General features: G+C 39.0%; 1 protein-coding gene across 2 annotated transcripts; it reads right to left on the bottom strand.

Moving 5' to 3' along the window:
* Positions 1-179: 179 nt before the first annotated feature.
* henmt1 (HEN methyltransferase 1) lies at positions 180-8,711 on the bottom strand. Of its 2 annotated transcripts, XM_066677312.1 has the most exons (6): positions 8,539-8,711; positions 8,306-8,421; positions 4,899-5,033; positions 4,278-4,460; positions 4,018-4,198; positions 183-1,895 (listed from the first exon to the last, which is right to left on the bottom strand). In XM_066677312.1, the coding sequence occupies exons 1-6, from the start codon at positions 8,626-8,628 to the stop codon at positions 1,374-1,376; spliced, it is 1,227 nt and encodes a 408-aa protein (XP_066533409.1). In that variant the 5' UTR covers positions 8,629-8,711; the 3' UTR covers positions 183-1,373. The 2 variants fall into 2 exon arrangements, with proteins under 2 accessions (XP_066533410.1, XP_066533409.1); XM_066677313.1 differs by lacking the exon at positions 4,899-5,033 and having other exon boundaries at positions 180-1,895.
* Positions 8,712-11,565: the final 2,854 nt, after the last annotated feature.

The raw sequence follows: 11,565 nt of genomic DNA, 5'->3' as shown, positions 1-11,565 counted from the left end.
CATGTACTACCCTGACAAAAAATTACAAGACCACCACTTAAATGTCCACTCTGCTTTCTGTAACTTGTAGCAAACAGTTCACAGATATGAAACAAGCTATTTTTATTTAATACTGAACATTCTGGCTTTGTGAATCCTCAAACAAATGTAATACCACTATTTGAATTAATATAATAGGTTTTTCTATAACAAGTAGAACAAAAATTATGGAACCACCTTGTAATTTGCATTTTTACAACCAATACTAGCAAAAGTCGAAAAATGCAAAGAAATCTGCATCTTAAAAGTGGGTGCTTACAGACCCCAACCAGCTGTTAGACTTGGCAAATTTAAAAAAAACAGCCCCAAGAGAGTTGTAAATTCTTTCCATTGTTTCACTGACATGCTGGATATTTCCAAAATGGAGTGTGACAAAACACTGGTGGTTCCCAGTAAATTGTCTAAACTTTAGAGCAAGTATAAACCGAGCCAGAGGATCTCAAAAACATCAGGACAGAAAACGCAAAGCTTTGAGATATGCTTTGAAAATAGAAAATGTGATAAACAGACTCAAATGGGATTTTCATTTAGAAAAAAGCACTAACATCTAAAATGAAGACAACAAGGTCACAGTGGGTTAAAGAGAAACAAAGAAGGACTGTGGAGGATTGAAATAAAATAAAACAAATATAAACAGAGGCTAATGAAACAAAAACAAGAACATCACATTTATTATGGCACACGAAGGATCAACAACCAGGGGGGAAATGGCAGTCATTACCTCAAGACAGTGCACAGGTTTACACTGAACGTTTGGACACTATTCTCATTCCCTAGTTAATATATAGACTCAAAGGTGTGGCCAGCAAACAGTCTATACCTCAGAGCAACAGAAAATATATGGTGGAAAAGAAAAGACGAAAAAAATACTCCATAAAAAAAAGGGTCCATCCTGCATCCAAAAACCTGTTTTTCTACAATTAAAGTTCATGGCTCAAAGAATTCAAGCATGTGGAGGATGTTTCTCCATTTTTTGACAATGATGCCATTATTTGGAGTCATTTGGAGAAAAACATATGTAGTTCATTCAAATAATTAAATTGAATTTGTCTGAACCCAGTTTCACACCGCTTTAATTCTCATCAGTTAAATAGTTTTCTGTGATTTGTTTATTTGCTGCAAGGTTAAAATTCGGTGAACATTTTCTAAGTGTGGGAATTACATTTTTGGCTAAATGTACAGTTTTATAACAAAACGAATTCTGTTGTAAGTCGACACGCTACAAGTGTTGGAATAAACAGTAGTTAATACAAGTTTTTGTGTGGGATACAACAGACTAACACTCCACTTACACATGGTCATTAGTGTCAATGTAGTAATCTATCTGAAACATTTCAAACTCTAGGATTACTGCCATCACAAGACAGACAACCAACTTCACTCTCCCAGTCCTCTTCTGTAGACTCTTTCATTGCCCTCATCGTCCACTCTCCTTCCACACATTCATCTTCCTCTGCTTTGTCTCCCTCCTCATCCTCATTTTCATCAGGTAGCATTATGGCATCCCTGTCAGGGTCCAGCTGCACTTGCGAGTCATCCAGCAGAGCCTGTCGAAGTCGCTGCATATCCCCACACAAATCCTGCACTCTGGGACTGGCCCAAACACACTGTAGAGGCACACACACCCACCTCTCGTGCCTGTACACCATCGGGTCCTCAGCCACACCGTCCTCTCCTGCTTCCCTCACTTCCTCTGTTGGTGAAGCATGGACGTGTGAGAGGAAGTCATACTGTACACCTTGGTCCTCCTCCAACCATTTCCTTTTCAGGATCTCTGCCTTGTAGAGGACTTCGTTGACTAGAGTCCTCTGGAAGATGTTGTTGTCACACAGGCTTGGGTATACCACCTTGTAGAGCTATAGCAGAGAAACAAAGATGAAAATCAGAAAATTGTTTCTAAAGGTTTAAGAACATTTTCTGGTCATTTTTATCAGAAACTCCAAATCTTATAGTTGCGTTTTTGCAGTTTCAATGACTGACTTTAGCTCTGCACATTTTAATCAGCCACCTGTCATCAGTGAAAATGGTGCAACAATATATTATCACCACTAACCAGATACTATTTTCGTTGGGGAAAATGTGACATCAACATAGTGTCATGTTAGATTTTGTTGTGCAGGGTTACTGTTTTGGTGCATTTCCACCGCATGTGTCCAGTTCTACACGACTCGACACGCTTAAAGCTTGTCGCTTTTTCACTGGGAGGGGTCTGGATTTGAATGAGCTCTGCATTTCGTGGTGATTGACATGGCTCTAGCCAATCAGCGCTCTGCAAGATTTACACGTCACCATTTAGTACCTACTCTTCACCGTTGGAACCCCAAGTAAGCAGGTACCAGATTTGGCCAGTGGAAAAGCAAAAGAGCCGAGTCGAGTAGTGTTGTTTAGGTTTCATGCATTGGAAAAGCGCCATTTGTTTTAATACTTCACAAGGTAACACCTTCCTGACATGCCTGGTGTGCCTAGAATGAAAGGAGTTTATGTAAACTAGTATTAGAAAATTGATCATGTCTGTGATTCATTTTCTGCCTGGTGGGCTTATAACAGTGATATAATGTTAGTTAGCTGGTTTGTATTTAATGTCATATCTGCTATTAGGGCCACATTCATGGCAAGAAAGGTAATAAGATGTTGATACAATAACATACAATACAGTTTAATTTTTGACATGTTGAGACTGCCATTTATTTAGGTTTGTCATGCGTGTTGCTGGGCGGCACGGTGGTGCAGCAGGTAGTGTCGCAGTTACACAGATCCAGGGACCTGGAGGTTGTGGGTTCAAGTCCCGCTTTGGGTGACTGTCTGAGGAGCTGGTTTGTTCTCCCCGTGTCCATATGGGTTTCCTCTGGTGGCTCCGGTTTACTCCCATGGTCCAAAACACGTGTTGGTAGGTGGATTGTTGACTCAAAAATGTCCATATGTGGGTGTGTTACCCTGTGAAAGGTTGGTGCCCTCTCCTGTCTTGTGCCCAATGAGTCCAGGTAGGCTCCAGACCCACCACGACCTTGAACTGGATAAGTGGTTACAGACAATGAATGAATATGCGTTGCTTAAGTTTCGTTACTGACAGGAATTTTTGGAGTGCTGAGGCTTCCGTATTGTTGAATAATTCTGGACTTTGTAGCTATGATCTGTTGCCTGTAAGAATATAATGATGCACTAGAGGACGATCAATAGAAACTGTGCTTGGACAGTGGCAGCGCTGTCCAAATAAAAACATCAGGAAAAAAAACTTCTTAACTTTCAATGGAAATTAATGTAAAAAAAATTTAATTCCATGATGTGCGGAGTCCAAAAGAAGTTGTCAACTAAAAATCGACAAAAATACGCATACATGTTTTTAAGTGGACAACGACTATGTAGATAATATATATATAAGGGATGTTCAATAAGTTCCCATGTACTAATCCTGCAGGTAATTAAAGGTTCTAGGCCATGAAACTTTCTAAGGGGAAAATAAAAAATAAGCAATGGCTCATTGTTATCATTAGTACTGTTAAAAGCATTTTGAGCAACACAAATATGCTGAGGTCTGTGTGTGACTGAGGAATCAAAGATATTAGTTCTCTACCCTACAGAGTGCTTTTTTACTTATTCCCAATCAGGTCCGAACAGTGGTCTGCGTAGTTTAGGCATGGGACGGTGCCTGTGTTGCACGTGCAGGACGCATGACATGAATTCACTGTTATGCTGAACATTTTTGGCCCTATTCACACATTCACTCACTATGACAATACCCAAATATTGTACTACAGTGACGGCATGATAAAGTCCAGATAAAAGGGTAAAAGCTAAATATTAATTAATTATTCTGCCCTTAACCGACTGCAGGCTTGCTATTAAATTACAATTTTATAGGCGTTTTACAAAAGAGACTAAACAAGCAAGTGTAAACTGATAGAGGTAGGACTCTGCATCCTCCCCAAAAACTTGTTAACATTGAGGAACCCATCTTTTTCAAAGTATCAGCCACTTTACCAGTTGATACACTGTTGGCTCCGGCTGTGTGTTGTTGTACATTGGTGCAGTTGGTTGATCGAAATCTTTTCTGAACACTCCAATCTGGGTGCAGAATCCAACTTGTCGGTCCTGAACTGGAGCTTCTCCAACTCCAGTGAACTCCACTGAGTAGCCGTATTTTCCACAAACTCCGAGGGCCCTGGGCAAATAAGACAAATGTGGACAACAGATTCAAACTTGTCATGAAATCCGATGGATCTAGCGAAACAAAAGCTCACCATGTCTGAAACTCTGCTCTGGTCCATTCAAACTTGTGGTCTTTGTTTCGGAAGCCCCTCAATCCTGGAAGCAATGAATTGAACTCCACATTTGGCGTGCTGACGATGACAGTGCAGGGAGTCATATATCCAAACACAACGTCTGAAAACCTCTCCACTTCCCAAAGCTCAAGGTGCTCAATTCTTTGAGGCAGTCGTCAAAAGGGGACACAACATGGAATACATAATTTAAAATAGACCACTCTGAAAGCTGAATAGTAGGCTTACAATGATCAATGATAACATTATGACCACCTACTTGTTTCTACACTCACTGTCCATTCTCTCAGTTCCACCAACCACAGAACAAGTTCTACAATTACAGACTGGAGTGCAATTGTTGCTCTGTATATGTTGTCCGCCCCATTTCACCCAGTTCTTACTGACCACTGAGGAACAGGGTTAAATGGGGAAAACAATGTAAACAAAACAAATGGAGTCTGCTATTATAAACTGCAAAGTGCTCCTGTATGGTTAATGGATAGAAGAATGGACAGTGAGTGTAGAAAAAAAAGTGGTGGTCTTACTGTTACGGTTGATCTGTGTATATTCTATGCTACTAGAGGGTATCTCAGCACTCACAATTCAATACACGTCACTAGGTCAAACCCCTGGGTGCATGGCTCTCTCTCTGTGACGGACCCTTGGTAGATCTCAATGGTCAACGGCCTGGTACCTGGCTGCAGGTAGTCACTCAAGAGTGGGTCTAATGCATGTCTAAAAACAATAACATGTAGAGGAAGTCTCAATTTCCTACATTCATTCTGTTTTATCCACAACTGCATAGACCTGCACCCATATATACAGGACAGACTCCAAGAAAGAGGCGCCAGGGAGGCTCAAATCCATTCTGAGGATTTTAGCCTCAACATCCATGGCTCTAATACTGAGCCATTAGTGTATGTTAGATTTAGACTGGAACCAAAGGGACATATACCTATCAGCCAAAACATAACTTAGACCAGTGCCCCATTTTTAATCAACACACTTAAATATGAAGGTCCTTCAAATGTTCTTTAAAAGTTGACGTTCACGATTGTAAAAAAACAACAAAAAAAAAACACTTTTTATCAAATTCAGATGTTTCCCCACAATAGGCAAGCTCTCTGGTATGTTTGTATGCTAGAAACTGGTCTAATGTGTTATGAACCCCAGTGTCTAAATTATTTTAAAAAAAAATCCTGTCTCAGTGTAGTATGCTGGTCTTGCCCTTGCTCTGCTCATTGGAAATCTGTTGTTTTTTTTAAACAGCAGAGAGAGCTCCAAACTTTCAAAATCACGAACCAAGATGAGGATATTTCTCCAGTCCTACTCCATAGAAGGGTAATATTGACTTATTTTGCTGTTTCGGATTACTTCGTATTAAATCCGGGAGATGGCTTTACTGAAAATCCTTCAAAACTAAACAACTCAATTGAGTTTCTGTGTTAATTCAAACATTGAATAAAATACTTACAGACAAGTTAAACGTCATCCATGTTCAAACAACAGTCATTATTTTGATCAAACATTCCGTTCCACTCTTAAAAGATGCTGAGCTCCTGAACATAAACAACCCACAGAGAACTATTTACATTATGAATGGGTTATTCAGAGTGATGGAGAATGTGCTATAGCACCTTTTAGAGTAGGGTTCTATACTGCACCAAACATTCTATTGTAATCAGCTTGACATCTCAACAGTAAAGGAACTGTTTTTGGTGCCAGATAGAAGCCTTTGCTGTAAGGTTCTTTATAGAACATCAATCTGAAGAATGCTTTCACAATGCAAAGAACCCTTAAATCATGCAGAGTGATAGTCAAGTGTCCAGGGTTCTATATAGAACCATTTTCTTACCAAAAATCCTTGTAGAACCATAATTTTAAGAGTGTGTATTACAATATTTTAAGCCCCCCACCTCAGTGCACTCAGATACACAATGCTAGCAGTGCTCAAACATGCCTTGTCCATTTGCCTTCCATGTGGGCCCCACCACGTTGAGCTGGATGTGTTAACGTTTCATAGAATTTATGAAAAACTAATTTACTAGTTCTACAATTACAATAAACTGTAGTCCATCTGTGGTGCTGCATATTTTGTTTGCCTCCTTTAACCCTGCTCTTCAATGGACAGAACCCCCACAAGGCCACCACAGAGTATAAAGGTGCTGGTCATAAAATTAGAATATCATGAAAAAGTTGATTTATTTCAGTAATTCCATTCAAAAAGTGGAACTTGTATATTAGTCTCATTCATTAAACACAGACTGATATATTTCAAGTGTTCATTTTTTTTATTTGATGATTATAACTGACAACTAATGAAAACCCCAAATTCAGTATCTCAGAAAATTTGAATTTTGTGAAAAGGTTCAATATTGAAGACATCTGGTGCCACACTGTAATCAGCTAATTAACTCAAAACACCTGCAAATGCCTTTAAATTGCATTGCATGGGTTTCAGCATCGCATTCCTTGTGTCAAGCCACTCTTGAACAAGAGACAGTGTCAGAAGCGTCTCACTTCCAAAAAGGACTGGACTGTTGCTGAGTGGTCCAAAGTTATGTTCTCTGATGAAATTAAATTTTGCATTTCCTTTAGAAATCAAGTTCCCAGAGTCTGGAAGAAGAGAGGAGAGGCACATAATCCACATTGCTTGAGGTCCAGTGTAATGTTTCCACAGTCAATGATGGTTTGGGGTGCCATGTCATCTGCTGGTGTCGGCCCACTGTGTTTTCTAAGATCCAAGGTCAACGCAGCCATCTACCAGGAAGTTTTAGAGCACTTCATGCTTCCTGCTTCTGACCAACTTTATGGAGATGCAGATTTCATTTTCCAACAGGACTTGACACCTGCACACATTGTCAAAGCTACCAGTACCTGGTTTAAGGACCATGGTATCCCTGTTCTTGGCCAGCAAACTCACCTGACCTTAACCCCATAGAAAATCTATGGGGCATTGTGAAGAGGAAGATGCAATATGGCAGACCCAACAATGCAGAAGAGCTGAAGGCCACTATCAGAGCCACCTGGGCTCTCATAACACCTGAGCAGTGCCACAGACTGATCGACTCCATGTCATGCCGCATTGCTGCAGTAATTCAGGCAAAAGGGGGCCCCAACTAAGTATTGAGTGCTGTACATGTTCATACTTTTGAGTTGGCCAGCATTTCTAAAATTCCTTTTTCTGTATTGGTCTTTAGTAAATTTCTAATTTTCTGAGATACTGAATTTGGGTTTTTCATTAGTTGTCAGTTATAATCATCAAATTAAAAGAAATAAAGACTTGAAATGAATGAGTATAATATACAAGTTTCACTTTTTGAATGGAATTATTGAAATAAATCAACTTTTTCATGATATTCTCATTTCATGACCAGCACCTGCACATGATTTGGGTGCAGGAACACTGCGCTGCAGTGACACTTATGATGGTGGTGTGTTAGTGTATTAATCAAGCAGGTGTGGATCAGACACAGCAGTGCTGCTGGACTTTTCAAAGCCCTTTGTGTCACTGCTATTCTGAGAATAGTCCACCAACCAAAAATATCCAACTGGAAAAAGACTAGATGGTGACCAACACAAAATGTGCAGCAACAGTTGAGCTACTCTGTCTGACTTTACATCTACAAGGTGGACCAACGAGGTTGATGTGTGTAACAAAGAGGACAGTGAATGGACACTGTTTAAAAACTCCAGCAGCTCTGCTGTGTCTGATCCATTCACATCAGAGTTACAAACACTAAAACACCAGATCAGTGTCACTGCAGCGCTTAGAATGATCCACCACTCAACTCCATACCTGTTCTGTGGTGGTCCTCTGCGTGTCCTGATCATTGAAAAAAAGGGTGAAATGGGGCAAACAATGTTTGCAGAGCATCAGGTGGACTTCAGTCTATAATTGCCACTGTATGGCCAGTGAGTGCAAAAACAAGGAGTTGATGATACTATTTTGTTATGAATATGTTTTTCCTTAAAGGGACAAATACCACGAGGAACATAAAACCAACATTCTCTCTCTCAGTGCAGCAGAGTCCAGGTCCACTCCAACAAGAACTTCAACACTGTGGCGATGAAACTTGAGTTTCCTCAGGAGACTGCAGTTAGCACAGCCCAAATCCATCACCTGAGAAAAAACAAAAAGCAGCCAGCCATGTTTAACTGTGCTCTGTCTTCAAGTGAAGCTCCTGCACCAGAACAGAGATCAGCAAAACAACAGCACCAAGTGTGGGGTTAAATCTACCTTTCTGGGTGTGTGTCGTTTAACAAACTCCGTCACAAACTGGTATCTCTGCATGTACAGGGGAGGAGAAAAGAGACTCGCGTTGATCATTGTGAAAAATTAGCACACTTTGCTCTTGTATGGTTCGAAAAATTCACTGTTAAACGTTAATAAGTTGACCTCCTGTCACATGGTCTCTATGGCGACATGAGCCCCCTTGTGGTAGACACTGATATTCAGAATAAATTAAAGTCCCTCTCTAAAAATCACATTTTCATTTAAACGACATACTAAGATGTTTTTAAAAAACGTAATCCCTTAAAAGTGTTTTAGATTTAAATATACAATCTCTCGTTCATTCAGTATCAGTTTGTATTTATGCTTCTGTCCCCACCCACCCTTCTAATTTTCTCTGCATCCCAAAATACTGCCCCACAAGTTAATGGGATTGATCCCTTTGGTTTATGATGTAAGAAATCCTAACTTTCTGAACCTGAACGTTTTAGAACACTGCAGATACCGAGCTGGAAAGTTTAGCTATGGCACTGACTGCATATTTCACTCATGATACATCTTTACATATTCTAGAATATAAGGACCACTATGGAGGAAAATGTTTACTAATTACAATATATTAAATTTGTAGTTTAATAACTCTTGTTACTTTATGAAAAAAAGATATTTAAATCTCTACCTTTTTTCTAATATCAAATATTTATGATACAATAAAAACGACCAGTGTTTTTATTTTTTGTTTAATTTTATTTTTTTACCAGATGCTCTTGTAAATGTATTATTTTGTTAAGATGTCCCAGATGGCTTCTCTTTATTATTTTGCTTATTTTATAAGTATTTTTATTTATTTATATATATTTTTTAACTTCACAAATATAACTATTGTATGAATGTGGCCATACTTTTGTGAAAAGTTCCCTCCAGTGAAAATCTTGTATTTGGTTTAAGTGCTTTGAATTACAATTCAGTTTTGAACTCAGAATCTCTGTCTTGTCTTGTGTTTCTTAGTCTTAGCCATTTTTGTTTGTATTTCCCCATTTGTAGGACCTAGACTGTATTAACACACACAAATAAAAACACATACCCAAATGGACCCCACTTTCATCCTGTTCTTTAATGGTCAGGACCACCACTGGTATGAGTGGTTCAAACACAGCAGTGCAGCTGGAGTTTTTATATATATATAAAAGGCAGTGTTTTTTCATTATAATCACTAACTACGATTTAAAAATGTTTACCCCAACACAGGCTGTAATTAAGTTTTCAACTTTAGTCAGTTGAAAATGTTATTAATGCAAATTGCGATAAATTGTGAATGATTCATCTTTCAATGAAACAACAAAAAGGAATACATGGCAACAGTATATGCTGAGAAAAAGCTTTTAATTCAAAGTACAGAAAGAACAATATGCATGTTCAAGCAGGCTAAACCATGCTGAAAAAAATATTTTTTTTCTTTTCTTTTTTTAATGTTTATTCTCTAAAACAATGGTTCTCAAACTGTGGTACCTGCAATACTGGTGGTACGCATATCATCCTGAGGTGGTAGACCAGAAGACATCTAAAAATATAATACATTCACTGACAAAAGGAATTATGTAATAAATTAAAAAGTTTTAATGTGTAAAATACAAATGTTTTCATAATTCTGTTTAAATAAAAATTCCTCCCACAGTCCAAAAACCCACGATGGTAGGTGGATTGGTGACTCAAAAGTGTCCATAGGTGTGAGTACATTTGTCTGTGTCACCCTGTGAAGGACTGGCGCCCCCTCCAGGGTGTGGTCCTGCCTTGCGCCCAGTGATTCCGGGTAGGCACTGGACCCACCATGAAGTGATTACAGACAATGAATGCATGTGTTTTACATTAAATAATTATCATGTGGGCATATATCAACTTAAAGATCTGAAGCAATGCACATCCACAACACACGGCTAAACTCAGCCCAACTCAGCCCTTTCAGTATATATATATACTGCTTACCTAAAATGGTAAGCAGTATATATATATATATATATGCCTGCAGCATACAAGTATAGAAGTGGGCATGTTTCTGTGATATGACTTATAGTTGATGACTTGGTTTTGGTTTGATAATTAGTCTAAATATTTGAGAACAACAACATTTCAGCAACAGCAAAAGGCTGAGTCAAGAGCAGAAAATCTGAAAATAATAGCTACCCCGTATCAATACAGTTACTGCATACAATGATTTATATTATCCCTCTCCATACATTTGTAGCACATCTTTTCTGAGACACAGCGATACAGGGTCACATAATTTGTGATTGTTTGGAAGCTCTCTCTGAGCATCTTCTTGTTTTCCTTATCCAACTTATAGATATCTTTGAAGACAAAAGCTTTCAGGTCCTTGCGTTCGCTCCAGGTTTTAAGCATGCCCAGGATGTTGTCATTGCTGTTGTTGTTCATGCAGGTATCAAGACAGGGGGAGTTGTAGGTGTAGAACACCACACAGCCTTCAGCTCTCTTTTCTAAGAGCTTTGCCATTGGGGATGTCCCAGGAGGGTTCATGAGAACGGACTCGGCGTGTCTTAGTGGTTTTCCTTTTTGTGTTCCTGCAGCAATGAGCTCTTGTCCTTCGTACAGGGACACATTTCGATTGTAAATTATGTTTTTCACATTTTCTGCATACTCCTTTTTTAGGAAGTCTTGCTTTTTAGGATCAAAACCTAATTGGCATTGTTCTTTAGGAACGTTAATGGCTGCAGCATACTGCCGTCGGGTGTTCTTATTTTGCTGGGATTTGCTGTAACTGTAGGAACAAATCAGTCATAATTAGTTCAACTTCAATTATAAATCTTAACACCTTTACACACAACAAAGCCATAGGTGACAAGTCATTGCATGAGAGAGCACTGTAGATGAAATTTGACAGGCGATGACAAGTGACACACCAACAAAGTGACTTTCTGTAATTTTTACCAATGAGATATTAGGCAGAGGAATGACAGAATGCAATGATTGATGCTAAAAATTCTTCTGACCAATCACAGGGACCCTAAGCATGCCCAC

The sequence above is a fragment of the Hoplias malabaricus genome, chromosome 7, assembly GCF_029633855.1.
Source record: "Hoplias malabaricus isolate fHopMal1 chromosome 7, fHopMal1.hap1, whole genome shotgun sequence".
Lineage (NCBI taxonomy): Eukaryota > Metazoa > Chordata > Actinopteri > Characiformes > Erythrinidae > Hoplias > Hoplias malabaricus.
This window is presented reverse-complemented; position numbering and strand designations above follow the sequence as displayed.